The sequence below is a fragment of the Tachysurus fulvidraco genome, chromosome 15, assembly GCF_022655615.1.
Source record: "Tachysurus fulvidraco isolate hzauxx_2018 chromosome 15, HZAU_PFXX_2.0, whole genome shotgun sequence".
NCBI lineage: Eukaryota > Metazoa > Chordata > Actinopteri > Siluriformes > Bagridae > Tachysurus > Tachysurus fulvidraco.
In genome coordinates, this window is record NC_062532.1 from 22,176,770 (window position 1) to 22,201,317 (window position 24,548).

General features: G+C 37.5%; 1 protein-coding gene and 1 long non-coding RNA gene across 2 annotated transcripts in view; one reads left to right on the forward strand and one right to left on the reverse strand.

Annotated features, from left to right (window-relative positions):
- The window catches only part of LOC113663923 (deleted in malignant brain tumors 1 protein-like), a 162,710-nt gene that overhangs the window by 81,792 nt on the left and 56,370 nt on the right, over positions 1–24,548 (forward strand). The window contains exons 11-12 of the mRNA XM_047800919.1: positions 19,821–20,132; positions 20,235–20,513. Of these exons, the coding sequence (XP_047656875.1) occupies positions 19,821–20,132; positions 20,235–20,513 (591 nt within the window). The remainder of the gene's footprint in view (positions 1–19,820; positions 20,133–20,234; positions 20,514–24,548) is intronic.
- LOC125138719 lies at positions 13,126–15,995 on the reverse strand. The gene is made up of 3 exons (XR_007137942.1): positions 15,487–15,995; positions 14,012–14,179; positions 13,126–13,625 (listed from the first exon to the last, which is right to left on the reverse strand). It is a non-coding gene; the product is annotated as an uncharacterized LOC125138719 (long non-coding RNA).

Below are 24,548 nucleotides of genomic sequence, written 5' to 3' on the forward strand. Positions count from 1 at the left end.
TTATATTATATTATACAGAAAAATAAACCTGTTTTATTGTTTGCCATCCACTAAAGCTAGGGGTGCATGCTGTTATACAAATACATTGCTACAGCATTAGAACAAATACATTATTATAAGCTGTTATAGAATATTAATAAATGATCTATAGAAATTCAGCAGTGCTGTGGGTTTGTGAGTTGTTATACACCAATCTGCCAAAACACTGCAGTTACCTAGCATATATTTGATTGTTCAGTTGAGTATTGAATTTAGTTAGGATATTTTAAGTACAACTACATTTGTTTCTAATATTATTTCTTTTTATGTATGTATGTATTTATATATAGTGGGATTTAGTAAATTTAACATGTCCAGAACTCAGTCAGCTGTTAAACATTCAGCTGTCTTCCTTTTTCCTGAAGCAGATTTATCATCAGGGAAACTATAGCTATACTAATGAAGTTAAAGTGTCTTCAAATACCTTTACCTCTACTACCTTTGTTACTGTAAAAGGTATATTTAAATAAACTATGTCTATTTTTTGTGTTTTGCAGTTTAATATTTGAAATACTTGACTCTCTTTCAGCATTTCTAGTTCCCTACATTGGTATTAGAGTAACAGCAGGACTGCTTCTCATCTTAGTTCCAGTCATCTTTTGCTTTGTGAAGACACAGAAAATACGAAAATTTCAGAGTGACAAGAAGAGTGATTCACAGCGTGAGTTATCAAAACATTCGTTATTAATAAAACATCCACTTGAAAATGGAACCAACATAATTATGTTTTACTTCAGTTTATTTTTACATTCTTAAATCTGATACTTTTTCTATTACAACTGAGTGTAATTTATGATCATTTTTCTGGTGCACCAAGCTGAACCGAGACTTCTAGAGGGGAAAGGTCAACATAAATAGATCTTTTAAAATGAGTGTATTAGTAAGATGGTGAAAGTTTATGCAAGGGCAAGTTTCTTTAGTCTCTCTGGAAGTCTCCAGTGTTAGAAGTAATTATGTTATGGGAAGGGCTTGGTACAGGGTGAGGGTGAGTACTGAGTTGGGTCTGTTGTCAGATTGAATAAAGAAGTGGGAAACAGTGGACAGAAATCTTTCTCAATAATCTGGAACAAAGGGAGAATGCCACTAGCCAAGTAATAGCTCTAAAATAATAATAATTTTTGGGGTTGAAGTGCTAACCATTACACTATGCAAATACAGACATTTGATACATAGAAGCACATAGGGAAACAGCTCTGGCAGCCTTGGCTGGCGGAGAGGCTGGGAGACCCCCTCTCTCTGAATGGCTTGACGATTAGACAAGGGAAACCACTCGATTTGGGATTAGATAATTAAGGGTAAGAAACTCAACACTTTGACTTGAACCTCAATAAAACCTCAATAAATGCTCAAAAACATTAACCCAGGGGTGACTCCGACAAAACCATGCCTACAGACCGGTTCCACCGGTAGTCTCTGATAAGCTCTGGGAACAGGATGTGCTGTAATGGGACCCACAAGTGTTCCTCTGGACCATATACCTCCTGGGTGACCAAGTACTGGACACCCCTTCCCGTGGCATGGATAGTCTAATATCCGCCGCACCGTGAAGCCTGGAGATCTATCTACGAATTGGGGAGGGTGGGGCAGGTTTAGCTGTAAGCACCAAGGTGCTACAGAGGACCACCTTGAGTCTGGACAAGTGGAAAATGGGGTTGATCTTCATAGAGTGGGTAATCCAGGCATTATGCCACGGGATTTATTCTCCTAAGGATTTTGAAGGGCCCAATATACCAAGGTAGCAATTATAAGGCTGTACTGGCCTTCTGCAAGACCCTATGACACCAGGCCATCATTTGTTTTGCTCCCAGGAGGTATGGGTCCTGGGAGCAAACCAATGGTGGCCTGGTGTCAAAGGTGATATTCAAAGGTGATATTCTAAAAGCCGAGTTCCACAGTGTCTTATGTACATTCTCCACCCACATTACATGTTGGAAAGGTGTGACAATGGACGCAATGGTATGGAAGGGGTTGAAGTAGACATAGATCTGGACATCTTTGTCTATATTTGGCCACCAGAACCAAAGCATGAAAAAACTCCATGTTCTGACCACACTAGGGTACTCAGCAAATGGTCAGGAGAAAACCTGTGGTCTGGGGATAGAAAGCCTACACAGTGATCCACCATCTGGATCTGGCTCCTCTTAGAGTGCCAGACGGACCACATCTTCCAAACCCGAGCACAGCGGGTCTACTATTTTGGGAGATGGAATTATGGTCTGGGGGTTGGGGTCTTCTGCTGGACAGCGCATCTGATTTAATGTTCTTGGCCTGCTGAGTATAGGTCAGGTTCTTGTGGTCTGTGAGAATAAGGAACAGATGCTTGGCCATCTCTAACCAATGCCTCCACTCCTTCCAGGCCAACTTGACAGACAGGAGCTCATAGTCCCCTATGTCATAATTTCTTTCTGGTGCCATTAACCAGTCGGAGAAGTATTCATGGGGTGCAGCTCCTTTTTGGAACCAGACCATTGGGATAGGACAGCTCCCACCCCAATGTTGGAATGTCTTCTTGTGCCTCAGGTGTCCATATAAACGTGCCCTGATTTTTCTTGCTCAAAGCACACAGTGGGTTGGCCAAGGTACTGAAATTCTTCACAAGACATCAAAAGAAGTATGTAAAGCCCAGAAACCTCTAGAATGCCTGAACTGAGGTGGGCTGAGGCCATTCCCTGACTGCCCTAAACATAACTGGGTCCATATTCAGCCCTTAATTCAATATGACAAAGCCAAAAAATCAAATATTGCTCAAGTGATTTCTTTAGTCAAAACACCCTGTGAACATGTGCCACCTGCTCCTTAAGGTAGCTACTGAGGATTCAAATGTTATCAAGGTAGATGAACACATAGGGGTTCAGTGTCTCCCTGAGAGCCTTGTTGATAATGTGTTAGAAGACCGCAGGGGCATCAAAAGATACTCATAATGATCTGAGGGTGCGATGAAGGTCTACCATTTATCCCCCATCCTGATGCGAACTAAGTTCATGTGTTCAAAGGCGGAGCTCATCGTGGGGAGGGGGTGGCAGTCTTGTTGGGTAAAGGGGTTTAGGCTACTCATCAATACAGTGTCACAGGCTCCTATCCTTTTTCTTAACAAAGAAGCCTGTGCTAGCTGGTGATGTTTATTGGGGGATATGTCCCAGAGATAAAGCCTCCTGGATGTATTCATTCATGGCTTTATGCTGTAGAGAGAGAGGGAAAATAGCCTACCCCTGGAGGGGAACTGCAACTCGAAGTAGGTTAATGGCACAGTCAAAGGGCCTATAGAGTGGTAAGGACTTGGCCCTGTTCTTTGAAAATACCTCCTGGAGGCCCTAGTAATCCTCTGGAGCACCTGACAGGTACAAAGGATCCTTTATGGTATTTTAGTGGGTTGTAAGCACACCTGAGGCAACTCTGGGGTGTATTGTGGCCACCACAATGAGATTGAACCCATGGACCAATCTATATGGGTGCAATGCTCTTGGTGTGGTGCCAAATATGTAGAGAGTTTGGTGCAGTCTCGGTGGTTATGGGCCCGGAGGCCAGAGATCACCCATCCGGTGCCGAAACAGGCAACTTTTGTAGTAGGACCTGAAAGGGAATCTCGAGGCTGTGGGCCATCCCCTCATTGATGAAAATGCCCACATCCCCTCATTGATGAAATTGCCCACAGCCCCTGCGTGTGGGGCAACTGAATGTGGACCTCTTGCTGTTTTAAGCCTGCAGCACACAACTACTTTGGTTTAGAAGGTGTCTCTTGTGGTTTGGAAGACCCAGGGTTGCCGAGACATTCTTGCGTGCAAGCCTGCTTGCCTTGAATTGCCCTATTAGCCTGCTCCTAATCACTGCTTTTGGAAGCAATTATCAAGGTGGATAGCAAGGTTATACAGAGCCTCCAGATCTTCAGGAGGGTCCCGAGCAGTCAGCTATTCCTTTATCTCCTTAGAGAGGCCCTGTAGAAAAGTGGATCTGAAAGCTTGTTCATTCCAGCCTGAGCTAGCTGCTACGGTTCGGAAGTTAATAGTGTAATTTGCTACTGAGCGGGCACCTTGGTGCATCCAGAGGAGAGATGATATCAGACTCCTCCCAACAGAGGGGTGATCAAATGTGCTTTGTAATGCGGAAATAAATAAATAAACCATGGGGTCGTATTTCAGATGATGCTACCACACTGCCGGAGCCCCTGCCAGAACTAGTAGGGCAATCATATAAGCTATCTTATCCCTCACTGTAGGAAACTGGGAGGACTTCATTTTAAATACAAGGGAGCATTGCAGAATGACTGGGTTAGGGTTGCCAAGTATAGTTGCACAAGCACCTTTAGAAATTATTAATTAATAAAAAGAATATTTCATTATTTAATTTATAAAATATTAATTAGTGCCAAATTTCTGATGCATAAGAATACCAAATGCATTTAGGATGTAATCAACATTGTTGCATAGTTTTGTATAACAGCACAACACAAATGGTTTTTATTTATAATTTGTATTATTCTTGTGGAAATTGAATTTTGATCTAAAATTTTGATCGGTTAATTTGTGTGTATTTTGTCACAATTAATTTGTAGGTGCTAAAAAGACATACGAGTGTCACCAAGCAGAGGCAGAAACCATTTTCTACCAGAAGGATGATTCTGAGGACTTGGATAATGACTACATTAATGCAGAGCCTGAACAATGAAGTGATGCAGATGATGACTATATTAATGTTGATGCTGAGGAACAAAGACATGACTATGAGGATGCAGAAATTTAAGCAAAGCAAAATTGTGTAGAGTAATATGGAAACATAAATGATTATCCAAAACACCATTTTTTTCTATAAGTGATACAGGTACAGACACAAGTGCAGCAAACAAAACAAGCACATAATCCAAGGGCAAAGTCAAGATTCAGGCAAGGGTCAGGCAATGAACAAATAATTTTAAGCATAAACTAATCCAGAGTGGCAAATTAAAATGTGCTAAATTGGTAGACTTATAGCCAGACTTGGTTAGACTCTGTATTATATGCAAAAAGTGCTGCATCAATGTTTTAGTTAAGGGGTGTGTAACTTGTACAAAGTGAGAGGTACAAAGCAGGTTAGAAGCAATAACCTTAGAGTTATTCTCCTTAAAACAATGGGTGGATCACCTTGTCCGCATAACTAGCAATGTAAACTGTTTTATGGTGTGGGATACATAACATTCATGGAATTACATTGAGATTAAAAACCCTTTTTGTCTCAAGGGAATATTTTCACATGCCTCAGTGATATGGAGTGCACTAATGTTTATTCGGCTTCATTTTTCTTTTTTAGATGTTCAATTCATTGTACAGCCTGAACTGAATCGGTTGAACTCATTGTTTCAAATGTGATTGATTTTTTTTCTGAGCAATTATTAATATTAGTTCATTTGGTTTCTGGGTTCTTTCTAGTGTAACTTAAAGTAATTAAAGCTTAGTGTTTAAAGCTAAATTTAACATTTAATTCACATTAAATTTTGATAAGGTGTGACATTTAGACTCAAGTAGAAGTTAGTAAACCTTCATCACTGTAACATTTCATCCATTTTTACTTAATGTGAGTTTATAAATAAGTGTTATTTTATTTTGCTCACTTATTTTGTTAATAAATTAATTTTTTGTTAATCTTTAAAAGTCATTCTGCTGTTTGAATTTGATAATTAGTTTTTGGTATTTTGTTAGTGTACAGACACATGGGACTAGTAGGAAAGTTTAACCGTGCTGTTTTCCGCTGGGGTACTGGTATTGGAGTAAAATCCAGCATTTCTTTACATTAAACAGGATGGGAAAACTCACTTTAATAAATTTAGTCTACACAAGTGCTTCTGATACAGTAGCTGTGATATTTACTGTGCATTTTAACCCACCACAGAAACAGGAACTGGACAAAAAATAAACTCCACTCTTCAGATGAATAGGAAATAGAATGAGGATGCTGAGGCTTTGCTTCAGTTTAATGCTTTGTAAATTCAATATTTTTATCAATGAATTTTGCTTGTTCTTAACATTAAGACAAATCATAAACAGAAAATCTAAATACATATCACAGTTAATCTTTGCTATCTGATGTGCTAATGAGTTTGTATAATTAAACATTAATACAATCAAATTCAAAATAAAAACAAATATCCTAGTTTTACTATGATGTAACACCCTGGACCCAGGGATCTAGGTCCAGCTTATATAAACTGATTATGGTATGTGGAGAGGACCAAACCGCCACAGCAGAAATCTCCTGGAGAGCAATTTCCTTAGTCAGAGTCCAGAACAAAGTGATACACCTAGTGGAGCAAGCCATAATCCCTAGAGGTGAAGGCACACAGTAGGTCTCATAGGCTTAGGACAGGGGTCGGCAGCCTTAAACACTCAAAAGAGCCATTTGGACCTGTTTACCACAGAAAAAAACACAGGGAGCCACAAAACCCATTTGACATATAAAATGAAGATAACTCTGCATATATAGCTTTTTTACCTTTATGGAAAGTATAGAAAAAATTGTAGTGTGTTGCATTTATGAAATCAATGAACTGCTACCAAGTAAACAAAATTTTACTTCTGCAGGCAAACAAAAATGTTTTGAACAATTTGAACTAACCCAGAAACGTAGCTGGGTTGAAGGTTACTTTCAAATAAAATGTCTAATTGAGTCCTCTTCATATTAATGACATCAAAATTTTAACTTGCCGGCTGCAGCAAACCAAAAATGTGTCTGCTTCTGTGTGTCGGATTTCACAAGTTGGCAGTTATGACGCATATTTGGAGCGACAAAAAAATCAAATATGGTTTATTTTAATGTTACAAGAGCATCATAATCTTAGAATTTAGAATTACATTAAAAAAACCATAACTAACTAAAACAGAATGAATTTAAATTAAATATTTATTTTCCAAATCTACAGGGAGCCGCAACAGAGGGATGAAAGAGCCACTTGGGGCTCTGGAGCCACGGGTTGCCGACCCCTGGCCTAGGAGCTAGCTACCACTACCCTGCATAAGGTGCTGCTTGGAGACCAGACTGCTTTGTTGTGGCCACCAAAGCAGGTGGAAGGGATATGATTTAAAGCACACACTCAAGGGATAGGCGTGAAATCTGAGATCCAGAACCAGAACTTGGGTGTCAAGTTTTTATTGTTATTTTAACCATATAGCTGACTTAGTACATAGTGACATGATACAGGACAACCTTCTCTTCTCGTCTTGAATGTGTGTATTCTGTGTAATGTTTTGTACACATTCCTTGCCTCACTCTCTCTTTGCTTCTTTAGCTTCTTGTTTCTTCAGCTTTAAATTAGTTCTTTCATCATCATCATTACCTCATTCCCACACTGAATTTAAAGGCTCGTGCTGCAGTGAGCGGTTCTAGACAGACCGTGCAGGCAGAAGCAAAATAAATGCAGTTATGATACCATCTAGTGTTGAAAGAAAGATTGACATTTGTTAACAGCTGAGGTAATTTATACTGATGTACGTGTCCCTTAGTGACACGTTTTCGGATTGTGTAGGAAACCCTTGCGTAATCCCACTAAGGAATTTGTCCTAGTTTGCACGGGTTAGTGTTGAAAACACAAGGTCAACTATCAGAGTTGGTCTTACCTTGAACGCAGGTGTCCTTTGAAGTCCCTCGGTCTTCTAACAAAGGATCCTCTTCAAGTTCTTTTATCTAATCTATTGTTTGAATCTTTAAATGACCTTTTTGTCTTTTCAGGATCCTCACAATGGGAGGTTTTTACTTTTATTAAAAGTAGTGTAATATTGATAAATGTATGTAATATATGTAAAGTAAAAAGAAAATTAGAAATAAAATCTCCTTCAAATAATCAAACATTATTAGAATAAGTAAAAGTAATTACAGTATTTTCCGCACTATAAGGCGCACCGGATTATAAGGCACACCTTCAATGAATGGCCTATTTTAGAATTCTTTTCATATATAGGGTGCACCGGATTATAAGGCACATAGAATAGAAAATACTGCAGTCAAACATTTGACTGGGTTTGTGTTATGCATCCACTAGATGGAGCTGTGCAAAAGGGAATGTCAACAAAAGAGTCAGATAAAGTCAAACTTTATTAAGCTTTCTGACAACTCCGTTCACTCCCATGGTAACGTTGTTCAAACGTTAATGTGCATAACAATATCTCCCAGCCTTGCTCACTCTTTTCCCAAACGTGGAGGGGAACTTTTCCCTAATTCAGTAAACACGTAATAAAAGAAACAGTCTGATACCACTAAATCAAACATCAGTGCATAACTCAACATTGTTCAGTTACGTATAACATGTAAAGCTCACTTTTTCAATTCATTCCCCCTCCACGAATCCGTCGAATTCTTCTTCTTCAGTGTCCGAATTGAACAGTTGGGCGACTACGGCATCCAACCTGCCAGGCTCCCTCTCGTCATTATCCGAGTCAGTGTCGCTGCTGTTGCCTGGCAGTTCAGAGATTATTCCTGCCTTCGTGAAAGCTTGGATCACAGTGAGACTGATATTTTAGCCCAGGCATCCACGATCGATTGGCAGATAGTGGCGTAAGTCGCCCGGCGCTGTCTCGATGTCATATGATGTTCTGTCATACACTGCTCCCACGCAGCTCGCAGTCTAGCTTTGAACGCCCTGTTGACACCAATATCTAGCGGCTGGAGTTCTTTAGTTAATCCACCCGGAATGACAGCAAGCTCCGAATTAGTTTGCTTCACTTGTTTTTTGACCGCATCGGTGATATGGGCGCGCATGGAGTTGTAGATCAATAGGGACGGAGCTGTGTGGAAAAAGCCACCCTGTCTCTTGACGTAAATTTCTCTCAGCCACTCACTCATCTTTTCCTTATCCATCCATCCCTTCGGGTTAGCTTTGATGACGACGCCAGCTGGAAATTTTTCTTTTGGCAAGGTCTTCCTCTTGAAAATAATCATGGGTGGAATTTTCTGGCCATTAGCCTGTCAGGCGAGAACTACAGTGAAGGATGACTTCTCATTCCCTGTGGTGCGTACAGACACCGTACTGGTCCCCGTTTTCTCCACAGTGCGGTTCACGGGAATATCAAAGGTGAGTGGAACCTCATCCATGTTGCTGATGTGCTCTGGCCGGATCTTTTTTCAGTGATCTTCTTTTTGCAGTATGCGCGGAAAGTGACCAGCTTTTCTTGGTAATCTTTTGGCAGTTGATGCGAGACGGTAGTTCGTGTGCGGATGGAGAGATTACGTCTTTTCATTAAGTGCGCCTTATAGTGCAGAAAATACTGTAAGATGCAAAGATTACAACAAACCAAGAAACACTCTCCAAGTGTAAGCTTGTGTTTGTTCTATGATGTACACAGAGTATAACATGCACTGAGCTTGTTTACACTAGAATGCACACACAACGTAATTCAAAACAAGCTTTTATACATTTTCAAGCCTTTCACCAATATGGCATTCTTACTTCACCTTGTATCCAAAACATTTTGAAAAACATTAACTGTTTTTCTCAATATCCTTGTTTGCTTTTTTTTATGATGATGATGATGATGATGATGTGACCAGAGTAACAACCCATCTGCCAAGCAGGGAAGTTAATAGCCACTGCCTCAGCACTTACACTGGAACGAAACAATGTCCTGCAGTCTTATGATCTTGAGTTGAAAGAAGTCCCCATGGGGTCTGAGAAGGAAATATCTCAGAAGACTTCACTAACAGTGTTTTGTTTTCATTTTAATTTAATTCTTGTTCCATCCTACAGAAGTCAGTGACTTTTTTAATAGTCAGGAACACCAAACTGAACTTTTGGAGTCCCAGACTATTTCCCCCTGATGTACCACCACCATGAGCATCTAAAAGCTATGACACATGCCTCCTCACTTCAGTCCCGGTTTCCACTGCAGACACAAATCATCACTGTACCTGTGTGCAATACCTCTTCACAAAATAAAACAGATTTTAAGATGCTTGAAAGACTTCCACGTTTCACTTTGACTATGCACGCGACTTGCACAGAATCTCGAATCTCAATGTGTTTCAGCTTTCTCTGAACTTCCTTTTGGTGTTCAGTAAACGTGAACATGACCATGTTAGAACTGTGCCCAAAGACTATCACTGCCAGTGAGCCACATCATTTCACACGTCTTAAAACATGTCAATTTCACACGGCCTCCAGCACAAAGACGCTGTCTTCTGTTCTCTTCTGATTTGTTTTCTGTTCTGCTCCGACACTTGTTACACATTCAAACATACAAATGTTGTTTCTTTTTTACTATGAACTGGATGATGATAAAAAAAGTCATTTTAATTAAAAACTGATGTTTTGTGTGTGTTTCTGATCATGATGAAAAAAGCTCTGTTCTTTCACGCAGCTCGAATTTATAGTTGTAAATCGTTTTACACCAGCACACATTTGTAATGAGGCGGAGTCGTATGGATCCATTTGCAGCGTATTTAATAATATTGGCAGAACAGGCAGACAGGGTCAAGCACGCAAACACAATATAAGAGAAATGGCAAAATCGGAATCGAGGGACAGGCAGAAGGTCAGGACAGGCAGCAAACAATCAGAGAGACAGGTAACAGAAACAAAGTTAAAACAATCGGAACAAACAATCAGAAAAACGCTCAGAATTACTGCGGATGCAAGTCGAGACTTTGTGCTGAGGTCAAGTTCATTTCCGTATTCATGCGTGTCAGCTGATAGTGAACAGCTGGTGCTGCGATTAGGCTGAGCGGAGTACGGTGGGAAGTGTAGTCCGGAAGTGTTCAGTATTCCGGAGATGTTTCTCTCCGTTGCAAGTGAGGAGGTGAGGCAGGTGCGTTGATCATGACAACATTTCATGAGCTGTTGCTTTCACACATTTGTGTTTTTTTTTCTCTCTCAATCACCACCATGTGTTATATTTTAGCAAACAGGAAAATATTTTTATTTTACTTTTTGTCACAAATGAACATGATGGAATAAGTTCAGCAATTCAGCAATGACGATGAATTTGATTCCAGTGTTGGTTGATAATAAAATGCTTACTGTCAAGTTGTTCCAGAGAAAATACTCAGGCTTCTTTAACTAACTAGAAAAACATTCATTGTTACTGATACAAAATCACTAAACTGAAATGTAAACAAAACTGTTTAAGAATTTATTGAGCATTTACATTTTCTAAAAATAGTCATTTGTCTTAAGAAGTCAGCTTCAGTCAGACGAAAGCGTCAAGTAAATGATAAATTTGGATTTAAACACAAAATTAATTTGTGTACATTTACTTCAGACTTTTTCTGGTTACTGGTTTGTCTCATTAACCAAATGACTTTTCTGTGTCCAGTGAAATCATTTGATCAGCTCTTCTCCTTGGATTGTACAATTCAGTAGGTTTTATACTTTATCTCATTATCAACCTCTTCATGAAAACACACTTAAATTGGAAGTAGACAGGAAGTAAAGAAGGACATCAGTCAAGTAACGGGATGAAGGATAAAGGTCAGTTCAACGTTACACTCACAAGCAGACTTTCTAAAGTGTTGCTTTAAAACATGTAGATATGAGGTTTGTGCCAAAGTTTCACTTTTAGTTTCCTAGTTCTGCCTTTTAAAAAAGGAACTAGTCAACTATGAGCACACTGTTGAATGCTGACACAGAAATAAAACTACATTTATTATTTAAAAAAGTATTTTTGCTAGTGTAACTTTTTTTAAAAACAAAACAACAAATTAGATTAATTTATGGAAAAGTATGACTTTGTATTATTATCTATGCATAAATCTTCATAATAAAATCAAAAATCTATTTTACTCTGATTTTGCATTAGAACAATCAGAAATATTATAAATATTGTTATCTACAAGGTTAGTTCATGGGAGGTTATGGAGTGACATGTTGATCATAAAAATAAATATCTTGAGGAAGAATGCTGTTCATCCTTCCAGGAAGATAAATGATCCTGTCATGGCCTGACACTTTACATGTACCCCTTATGTTTCTTTTTTTTGTCACTTGTCTGTTAGGAGACAAGACAAGAGGAAGTGATGAAAGGAAATGAATATTTTTGACACTTGGTGTACTCTGGGGGTTTGAAAAGGTTTCGCCTACAATTGTGCTTCAAGCTGGTAAAAAAAACCTTTTGGGCTGTAAAAAAACGTAAAAAATTTTAGATGCAGCAAAATAGTTTGAGGTTTTTTGACTCAGTTTAACAGGAACTGACCGTAGAAGAAACTCCACCTCTTAGGTTGCATGAAGAAACATAAAACATTGCTTGTCATTACCTCATGAGGTTCATTGTGAGAAGTAAGCAGCAGTGAATGTTGTAATTAACATCAAACTGATTTACATCTTAAGGACCAGGATGATGAATCTTCACCTCACTTTAACGCTCGGTAAATTCAACATTTATATCAATAAGTTTGTCTTGTAATTAATATTATTGTATAATTTCCACATTTTACATGTGTGTGGTACATCCTTTGGGTTTTATATATATATATATATATATATATATATATATATATATATATATATATATATATATATATATATATATATATATATATATATATACTTTTTTAAATAATAAATAATTTTTTAAATAATATATTTCTATCTTTGGAATATAAGTAATATATAAATTTCTTACTATCCTTTGGATGATGTCAGAATTTAAATATTTCTTTTACTGTGAAGACATTCTCCAGATGAGGACATTTACAGAGCAGGTTTACTTTTAACTGAAGTCTAACAAAATTTCAATACAATAATTATCAACTTTTTTAAAAAAATGTTTATCTTTCTCAAAAGGAATAAAAATGAACTTTGCACAAACTTAGAAACAGAATTCTAAAATACAGAAAAAGCTTTAAAAGAAGTTTTAGAAGAAAAATAAGTTTTATGGAGTTTCTACTCTATCTGTGTGGTTTATAAAGTTATTTATAAATAATTTAATATTTTTGATTACTTCACTTTGACAGAAATGTGGAAAACAGATGTTTTAAATTTTAAAGTATTTCAACTGTGTTTTTAATTGTCCACAACAGTGTCTCTGGATTGTGACATATTTGCAATGTGCTAGAGATGTTTTACTTCTCATTTTCTGAATTGCTGACTTTGGTAAAATGCAGGAAACAGAAGTGATCCACAAAGAAAGGCAAAGGTTTATTCTTTCATATAAGCGTAAGACATTTCCATCGGTCTGTTACTATAAAAAGAGTAATATAGTAAAAAAAAAAAAAAGATTGTTAATATAAAGCTATTAATTGCTGCCTCTCTACTGTCAGAGTTGGTAATATAAAATTAATCAGCACCATCTGACCAATCAGAATCCAGTATACAGTAGCTCTGTGGTATAAATACAATTATAGAGTATGTACTCTTTTTATACACTTACCATCTACTTTATCAGGAATCAGGAACACGATTATACAGTTATCCAATCAGCCAATCAGGTGGCAGCAGCACAGTAGATAAAATCAATCAGTTACAGGTGAAAAGCTTCAGATTATTGTTCACATAAAATATCAGAAAAGTTAAAATTGTGATCTGAGAGACTTTAAGCATGGTGTGTTTGTCGGTGCCAGATGGGCTGATCTGAGGATTTCAGAAACTGCTGATCTCAGAATTTTGTGAAGGTGGAAGATCTGCCACCTAAAACATCCTGTTGATGAGAGAAATCAGAGGAGAATGACCATACTGGTCTGAGCTAACTGGAAGCTAGAAATATGCACACATTACAGCCATAGTGAGCAAAAAACATCTCAGGAAACACAAAATATTAAACTTTGCAGTGAATGAGCTACAAGGTTTCACGTCATGTCAGCCAAGGACAGGAATCTGAGGCTATCCTGGGACTCAGACTCACACTGATTAAAAATGATTAAAGATTTAGAAAAAAAACCTCTGTTCACAAGCTCTTGACCAGTAGCTGGTTGATATTATACATTTTGCAGCTTCCATATGATTAAATAACAGCATAAATAAATAGGTTTACCGGTGTACCTATTAAAATGGACAGTGTATAATAATATTTACCCATTTTCATACCGTGTTCTAATAACTCTGGAGACAGCTCCATCACTGGCTTCATGAGCTTCATCCTCTTTATTTCTCTCTACAGTTGGTGTTCTTAGAGCTTCTCTGCTGGCTGGTAAGTCTAATTTTTATTTGCCCAGTGCCACATCAGCACTTTTTGAGCCTTTGAAGTACTATAAACTATAGATATAAAATGTGTATTAGACAAAAGTAGGTGTGTTTAGCAACATTTCTATTTTCTTACTCCTTAATTAAGTATACACAAATCTTCAACTCCTAGAGCTAGAGTTAGCATTAGCATGCATGACCTTGCAACAGCTAGAAAAGCCAACTTAAGCTTATAAGTACATGAAATTCATCTCATGCTCATTTATGAGAATAGCCACAGAACAGCTTCCAGTTTGGCAGGAAGTGGCAAGCCACAGTCAGGGCAGTCTCATATCACCCGAATCAAAGTGCTCTCCTTCTGGTAATTAAACAACATAAATGAATCCTTTCCTCAAGATCAAGCATGTCTTTGATATTCACCTTCATAAACTCAGCTTTGCCCAGTTACACTTAGTTCTTTAATTTTGTTCTGAACTTTCAGCTTGTTAGCATATTGTTGAGAAAGTCATATTAATTAACAAATAATTTCCTACAAGGGATAAATAAAGTTTTATATAATTGATGCGTCATCTGTGAGTCATGTGTTTGTAATGATTTTTGAGTAATGTGTTGTTTTTTGAGTGTTGTGTTGTCTGTGAGTTTTGTGTTGACTGATGGTCTGTGAGTGTTGTGTTGACTGTGAGTATTGTGTTGACTGATAGTCTGTGAGTATTGTGTTGACTATGAGTGTTGTATTGACTGAAGGTCTGTGAGTGTTGTGTTGACTGATAGTCTGTGATTGTTGTATTGACTGATGGTCTGTGAGTATTTTGTTGTCTGTGAGCGTTGTGTTGACTGATGGTCTGTGAGTGTTGTGTTGACTGATGGTCTGTGAGTGTTGTGTTGACTGATGGTCTGTGAGTATTGTGTTGTCTGTGAGCATTGTGTGGACTGATGGTCTGTGAGTGTTGTATTGTCTGATGGTCTGTGAGTATTTTGTTGTCTGTGAGCGTTATGTTGACTGATGGTCTGTGAGTGTTGTGTTGACTGTGAGTGTTGTGTTGACTGATGGTCTGTGAGTATTGTGTTGACTGTGAGTGTTGTGTTGACTGATGGCCTGTGAGTATTGTGTTGACTGATGGTCTGTGAGGATAGTGTTCATCTGCCTCCTATAGTTCATTATGCTGTGTTGGAGAGACTAGTCATGTTCACTAATTCATACACTAGTCATTACTGTGGTGATGTCCACTAGTCAGGCTGTCAGGAGAACATTGATAAGGTGCTAATTATTGTCACATTTTTAATTTGCTTTTATATTTATTTGTCTTTCATTCTTATTTATGTATTTAACTTTCTTATTTAATTTTGTTAATCTGTGTATATTGTGTATATTTACATACCATTTCTTTCTTCTCTCCCTCTCTTTGGGGTGGCAATAATATTCTTTAGAAATGAATTTATCAACCTGTGAACAGACACGAGGTGGTGGGTTTCGTAAAATAGTAAAGAATTGAATTTAAAAGGTGTTAATACTGAGTTACATTTAATGACATAATGCAAATTATATTATTATTCATTATGTGAACGTCATGAAATCTTTATTAATAAAGGATTAGAAATTAGAGAAATGGATTCATATGAGGTCAAACAAACAAACAAACAAACAGACAGACAGACAGACAGACAGACAGACAGACAGACAGACACTTTATTGATCCTAGAGGAAATTCAAGCATTCAGTAGCAAACATACAGAAAAAATCAGCTTCCAAAACAAACACAGTAACAAAGTAAAACCCCCACCTCCACCCTCTCACCCAAACATGTAAATGACATAAGTATGCTATAATATTCTATACAGTAATAAGATTCATTATGATTAATTAACATGAACGTGCTTTCTGATGTTTGTTTTAGATGGTGCTAACATACGACTCACTGGTGGCAGCGACTCCTGCTCTGGTAGAGTGGAGATCCTGTATAATGGTCAGTGGGGAACAGTGTGTGATGACTACTGGGACCTGAATGCTGCAGAGGTGGTGTGTAGACAGATTGGATGTGGTAAAGCTGTCACTGCTCATGAAAGTGCCCACTTTGGTCAGGGAAGTGGTGAAATATGGCTGGATGATGTTCAGTGTTCTGGAAGTGAAAGCACCATCACACAGTGCACTCACATAGGATTTGGAGTACACAACTGTGGCCATAGTGAAGATGCTGGTGTTACTTGCTCAGGTACAGAAAAGCAAAGAATCAGCTCCAATCCTCACTACAATAAACTTAAGCTAAAATAGAGATAATGATAATGATAATATTTAAGAAAATACTGTCGGTTTGCCAATATGTATGTATTTTTAATTAGAACCAAAATGTTGAGACATTATTAAATTTGAATGAAATGAAAACTAAAAGACTTTTAAATCACATGAGCAAAAAATGTATTCATAATCTTCTTCTTCTTCTTAAATTCATTCATAATAGAAGATAGATAACATGTTTAAACTGAGAGATTTTACACTTTTGTCCACAAAATGTTCTCATTTTAATTTTAATGCCTGCTACAGATCTCAAGAAAGCTGGCACAGGCCAATAAATGGCTGAAAAAGCAAGACATTTTAAAAAGATTCAGCTGGAAAAAACATCTAGCAACTAATTATGTTAATAGATATCAGGTCTGTAACATGATTAGATATAAAAGGGATGTCTTAGAGAGTCTCTCAGAAGTAAAGATAGGCAGACGCTCTTCAATCTCTGAAAAAGATCATGTAAAAAGATTGTGGAATAATTTAAAAACAATGTTCCTCAATGTCAAATAGCAAAGTCTTTTTAAATCTCATCATCTCAGATTTCATGGTGAAATCTCTGTACATAAGGGACAAGACTGAAGACCTTTATTGGATTTCCATGGTCTTCGGGCCCTCAGATGACACTGAATCACTCATTGACATGATTGTGTCAATGACATCACTAAATGGACCCAGGAACACTTCCAGAAGCCACTGACAGTGAACAAAACCTGCCTTCCATCTGCAGATGACACCTAAAGCTCTATCATGCACAAAGGAAGCCACATGTGAACATGGTCCAGAAGTGTCGTCATGTCCTGTGGGCCAAGGATCATTTAAAATAGACTGTTTAAAAGTGGAGAAGTGTTCCATGGTCAAGTCCAAATTTAACATTCTTTTTGGAAATCACAGACGCTGGAATTCAGCAGCTGGAAAATTATATCAGGGAAGAATGGGACCAAATTCCAACACCAAAACTCTAGAAACTCATACCATTGATGCACAGACGTCTTCAAACTGTTTTGAAAAGATGAGGAGATGTTACACCATGTCAACATGACCCAGTCCCAGCTACTCTGAGACCTGTAGCAGGCATCACATTTGAAATGAGCTCATTTAGTGAATAAAAGTTAAAAATGTCTCAGTTTAAACATTTATTATTTTATCTATGTTCTACTGTGAATAAAATATTGGCTCATATGATTTGCAAGTATTTTAATTTTCTAAAGTTTTTTAGTTTTTTACAACCTGGAATTCGGGTTTGTAATTATAAAAAAATATAGTGAGGTTTGAATCACACTAAAGGAAATCATGCAACCCCTTTCTGAATCTTTGTTTCATAAGAAGCAGCAATGTTTTTTGTGATTTGTTTCTGTTCATTTATTTTTCTTTAGTTTACTGTTCTGTGTTTTTGTTTAGATTTTTACTTGTTTTTCAATTTTATTGAATTAATTAAATAATTAAATAACATAACCTCCAAACAAAGGATGAGGTTGTAATCTAAAAAAAGAGAGAATCAAATTGGATTTAACTGGTGTTTTTTGCAGGTCAATGCAAATTATAGACATTTTATTTCTCATTATGTAAAAAACATTTTTGAGAAATTAAAAGGATTTGTAATTATTAGGGCTAGAAATATTTTATCAAATCAGTTAAATTATTTGGGAATATTGTAATGTGAGTCGTTATCATTAAGTAATACTGGGATGAATTTTGCTGTTTGTCTTGTAAGGTACCATACGACTCATTGGTGGCAGTCACCCCTGTTCTGGTAGAGTGGAGATCCTGTATAATGGTCAGTGGGGAACAGTGTGTGATGACAACTGGGACCAGAATGATGCAGAGGTGGTGTGTAGACAGATTGGATGTGGTAAAGCAGTCACTGCTAATAACGGTGCAAACTTTGGTCAGGGAAGTGGTGAAATATTGATGGATGAAGTTAAGTGTTCTGGAAGTGAAAGCACCATCACACAGTGCTCTCATAATGGATTTGGAAAACACGACTGCAAACATACTGAAGATGCTGGTGTTACTTGCTCAGGTACAGAAATCTCTTATATTATGACTTTATCCTCAGTGCATTCAGATACGAGAGCTAAAATATTATACAAACTGAAGCTGGGGTGCACGCTCTTATAGGATTATATAACAAAGTATTTTATTCTGTATATACTATAACAATTTGTCAATTATTCACTTTTTTGATTAGTTAAACGAAAAACACATCATACATTTTATTTATTTATAATGGATGTGTAACATCTGTTAAAGTTTATTCTTGTTATCATGTTACTATATCTGTTATAGCAGATACACAGTAGCTCCATCACTAAAATGTAGTTTTTCACATTAGAAAAGACATTACTATAAAGCTGTTATAGAAGATTAATCGCCAATTTGTAGAAGTTCAACAGTGCTGTGGGGATGTGGGCTGTTATACACCGATCAGCCAAAACATTAAAACCACTGATATGTGAAATAACATAATTATAAGATTTATTATCTGTTAAATTGGCACCAGTCAACTGGTGAGATATTTTAGAACAGTCAGCTGTATAAGGTGATGTTAGAAAAAAGGAAAAAACAGGCAAGCATAAGTGTCTGAGTTACTTTAATAAGTTACTTTAATATTTGTGGCCAATTGTGATGGCTAGACAACTGGAGCAGAGCATCTCTAGTACAGCAGGTCTTGTGGGGTTTTATGCAGTGTTTCGACCAAAAACTGCTTGTTTTACCAAAAATGGTCCAAAGAAGGACAATCAGTAAACCAGAGACAGGGTCATAATAGCTTAAGGCTCAGTGATATTCATGGGGAGTGAAGGCTAGTCTAGTGTAGACATGTCTCACTGTGCATGTACATGTGTCATGAATTCAGGATAAAAACGGACCCAAACGCAGGATAGCAAAACAAACGGGGTTTAATAACAAAAACACTAAACAGGACACGGACTGACGACAGGACAAGACAACAGTAGATTCCGTGCTGCACAAGGCAACGCAGCTCAGGTAAATACACAGGGTAATCACAATAGGAAACAGGTGGGTAGACAGGGAGGAGCAGACGAAGGCGGGGCAGACACGTGACAAGGAACATAAACAGATACACGTGGCCAAAGTCCGGGCTGAGTCCTGACAACATGTTTGTACAAAATCATTTTTCAAATTAGAATGCTTTATTTTATGTGTCTTGTGTGTCCTGCACTTATCAGGTTTACATTTTTTGACCTGAATGCAGTCATTGTGTGGAAGAAACTGTGTAAAACTTTGGCCAAATTACATTTTTTCACTGTAGATACCTAACACATATTTGATTGTTCAGTTGAGAATCTATATTGAATTCAGTTAGGATATTTCAGTACAGTTTGTTTCTAATATTATTTATCTCAAGCTAGTTGGTAAAATCTTAAATAAGTAATTAATAAAACCCTTCTGTCTTTTCATATATTAACTCAGTCCGAGAGATCAGGCTGGTGAATGGTCCGAGTAAATGTTGTGGTCGAGTGGAGATCCAGCACAGAGCCCAGTGGGGAACAGTGTGTCATGATAACTGGGACTTAAAGGATGCAGAGGTGGTGTGTAGGCAGCTTGGATGTGGTAAAGCCATCAGCGCTCCTCGAAAGTCCCACTTTGGTCAGGGAAGTGAACCAACCTGGCTGGGAAATGTTCAGTGTACAGGAACTGAGAGTTACATAGATCAGTGTTCACACAGTGTATTTGGAGTAAAGAACTGTGGACATGATGAACATGCTGGAGTCGTTTGCTCAAGTAAGTCATCATTGTTTATTTGTTTGTATGTATGTTTTTATATATTTTGTACCCTGTTTAAAATTAATACATTTATAACATTATGAAACATATTTCTTTAAGACATGCAGAGTCCAACACTGACTCGGATCTCCCCAAACTCTGTGGTCTCACCTGGAGAAGTCCTGCAGTTCACATGTACCACATCCAGTCCATCATGCATCTCTGTAGGATTCAGTTTGTATAAAACTGGGACATTGATAAAGAAACAAACTGCAGAGACTAGAACAACATTTACTCTGACTGTAGATGCCTCACATCAGGGTCAGTACTCCTGTGACTACTCATACAAGGAAAGTGACTCCACATCATCCAGGAGCAACTCCATTAACATCACTGTGGGTAAGTGACATTTACTGCCAGTACCATACAGTATTTGCAGCTAAAATCGCAATCTATTTTTTGTAATTTTCTTGATTTTCAGTAGCTCTTTTATATTAAAATATTAATTTCTGATAATCCTTGCTTGTTGTTTTATAGTGAACTTGCAGCAGCCCAATATCTCCTTCAGTGCTGCTGTTGCATGGTACCACTATGGGCCTGAAGGACCAGAAATGATCAGGGGCTATGGCTTCTCCATCATCTGCTCCACTGAACCTCAGTTTCCTGAAGGTTCCTTCCACTTGGGCTTCAGTAAATCCAACATCACCAGAACTCAGTCAGCTGTTAACCACTCAGCTGTCTTCCTTTTTCCTGAAACAGATTTTGGTCATCAGGGAAACTACAGCTGTATTTATGAAGTTAAAGTGTCTTCACGTACCTTTACCTCCATGACCACAGAACCCCTTTTTGTTGCTGTTAAAGGTATATTAAAATAAATTACGTCTATTTTTGTGTTTTGCAGTTTAGTATTTGAAAAACTTGACTCTCTTTCAGCATCAGTGATGCCATACATTGGTATGGGAGTAACAGCAGGGCTGCTTCTCATCTTAGTTCCAGTCATCATTTGCTTTGTGAAGACACAGAAAAGATCAAAATTTCAGAGTGACACAAAGAGTGATTCACAGAGTGAGTTATCAAAACTCATAAATGTTTCAGTATATTTAAAAAAAACATCTATTCCCAAAAAAAAAAAAAACATCTAGTAATATATCAATATCCTAAATAAAGACTTCTATATGGGAGAAGTCTTCATAAGTCCTCCTAAGATTTAAATAAAATGTCTACTGGTTACATGGTGAACATTTACTTAAAGCATTTAAGCATGTAATCAGTATTGTTGATTATTTTTGTATAACAGCACAACATAAATGCTTTTATTTATTACTTGTATTGTTCTTGAATTTTATTTAGAAAAATTGATCTATAAACCTGTGTGTATTTTGTCACAATCAATTTGTAGGTGCTACAAACACATACGAGTGTCACCAAGCAGAGAATAAGAAAGATGACGAAGATGTTTATAAAAACATAGAAACCATTTTCTACCAGAAGGATGATTCAGAGGTTTCGGATAACATCTACCTTGATTTCGAGGCTGCTGAACAAAGTGATGCAGATGATGACTATATTAATGTTAATGATGAGAAACAAAGTAATAACCTGGGCAATGACTATGAGGATACAGAAATTTATGCAAACTGTGCAGAGTAATGTGGAAAACTAAATGATTATCCAAAACCCCATTTGTTTTCTATAAAGTGGTGCAGGTACAGGTGCAAGTGCAGGTAGCAAACAAAACAGGGACATAATCCAATGGCAAAGTCAAGATTCAGTCAATGGTCTGGCAACGAACAAATCATATTCACCAGAAATTACACCAAAGTGCCTAATAACAAGGTACTGAGTTTTTTTTCATAAAACTTTTCTATTTGTTTCTCACTTGAATTGTGTTAGTTACTATATCACATAAAAGGAGGAAAAGATGTGACGAGTTATCTTGCTTTGAATATCTTGTTTCATCACTAACACCTTTAACTGTAACAGAAGTGTTTAGACTTTTTATGTCTACTATACTAGGACTATATGGTCAGGGGCTCCATCATTGTGCAGGGCCTCAGACAATGACACAGGGTCGTTTATACCAATATCTCTGCTCTTCTGGCAGGTTGAAGTTGTTGCTTCTGTATGTAACACACTGAATGTTTTCATTTTAATGTTCATACACGGACTGTGTTGTACAGGCAATGTTTGGAACTCGGTATACACGGATGTACGTTTGTTAACGAGTTTATATTGGAATGAATGACTGCACAGGTTGGGCCAATCCCAAGTGGGTATATTAGTTAATGAAGTTAATGGGGGTGGGAACAAGAAGACGCGGGAGAAAAGGAGAAGCGGGAAAGATCGAAGGATGTGATGTGTCTGAGAGAGATGTCGTTTTTACAGTTTAAGAGTTTATGTATTATGTATTCACTGACTGTTTCCTGAGAATTGTGTTAAGGAACTGACTGTGTGACACATTTTTTATAATTTTTTTTATTTTAAATTTACAGCTTGTTTTATTATTTTAATTATATTATTTACTTTAGCTACAGTACACGGATGCTAATCGCTATGATAATATGTTAATGTTAGCGTGATCGACGGATATTTTATGAAGTCTTTTTCCCCCTTCATGAATGCTGAGGTAAACTACTTTTTTACAGTGCGAGATATAGCCACATGGTTGAACTAGAAATAAAAAGAACAATCGTCATATATATTTCATGTCAATGGATTATTCTCACGCGACTCAACATACAGTGCACTAGTGTTTATTTTGAGTAAACACTACCGAACAGTTGGGTTATCTTTTTATTTCTTTAATTCTTAAAAAAATATTTAATTGTTTTTTGAATGTAATTGATTCTTTTTCTGCGCAATTGTCAATATTAGCTAATATGGGTTCTTTCTAATAATTTAATAATATAATGCTTACTATTTTGCAATAACATTTACTGTACATTTTGATTTTGATAATTCAAAGTAAGGCTTAACATTTGTACTTAATTGGAAGGCATTTTTTTTTATTAATGTGTTTTTTTGTTGATCGATTTTATTAATAAATTCAACTTGTGTTCATCTTTATAAGTCTTTCTTTTGTTTGAATTTCATTATTAGTTTTTGGATTCTGTTAGTGTAGAGAATGGAGACACAGTAGGTCTATCCGTATTGTTTTCCACTAGGGTTATTGGTATTGCTGTAAAACCCAGCCAGTTCATCAAAAGCTGGCACCCAGGTTTCCATATTTTCATATCTGATGAAGTAGCCCCTAGAGCAGTGGTGTCCAATCTTATCCACAACGGTAGTGAATCATCAGTTTCCACCTAACTCTATCCTCATCATCCTCTACTCTCGAACCAGTTACCTTCATGTACTCATTTAACACATCCATATATCTCCTCTTTGTCCATCTTCTAACACTAGGTTTACTGGATTTTTTATTTTCTGGTGCGGGTCCCGAGGTGTGATTCCCCCGTTGAGATTTTCAGTTCTTCAGCCCTGCTTTTGTTGTGCAAACGCCCCCCATCACCTGTGAGGCCTGGCTGATTTGCATTTGTTCACTCAGAGTAGCTCAGATCCAAGGCAGGCCAAAACTCTGTTACAAAATAGTCTGTTTAATTTATATTTAAAAAATGTTTGCTACGGTTTGTCATTGCCATAGTACATATCATATTTATATAACCTTTGTGCAGACCTGGGGTCTATTTGACTCATCTAGAAAGTGTGTCATAACTTGGGTTTCCTTCCACATATTTGCCTGAAATTGACCAGGATTGTTCCAAATTATGAACTTTGCAAGTAAAATGAATCTTGTCCTCCCGGGTCAATTTGACCCGGCCACATTTAGTGGGGCAATAGGTCACACTTTTGCCCTTTTCAGCGCAATGAACATACATACAGACACAAGAGATAAAGCCTTTTAGCTCCAGGGGGCATGGGAATATAGCCTACACTTGGGGCGAACTGCACCTTAATGACACAGTCAAAGGGCGTGGTAAGGCTTGGTCCCTGTTCTTTGGAAAGTGCCCTTGGATGCCTAGTAATTCTCTGTAAGCACTCCTGAGGCAACTCTGTGGTGTATTGAGGCCTACACAATGAGATTGAACCCATCAACCAATATATATAGGCACCATGCACTCGGTGTTGTGCCCAATATGAGAGAGTGTGGTGCAGTCTGGGTGTTTATGAGCCCAGAGGCCAGAGGTCGCCCATCCGGGGCCAAAACAAAAGATGTGGTGTGTTATCTTTTTTTTAACATCACTAGGACCTGTAACAGAAGTGTAATTTTAAAAAGAAAACCTATTATATCTACTATATTGTGTATATAATATATTGTGCTATGGTCAGGGACTCCATCATTGTGTAAGGCTCAACCAGTGACATGCCTTATATGTCCTGTAGCTATACTCCGACCCAAACACAGATGGTGTAACCACATAAATCAGACACGGG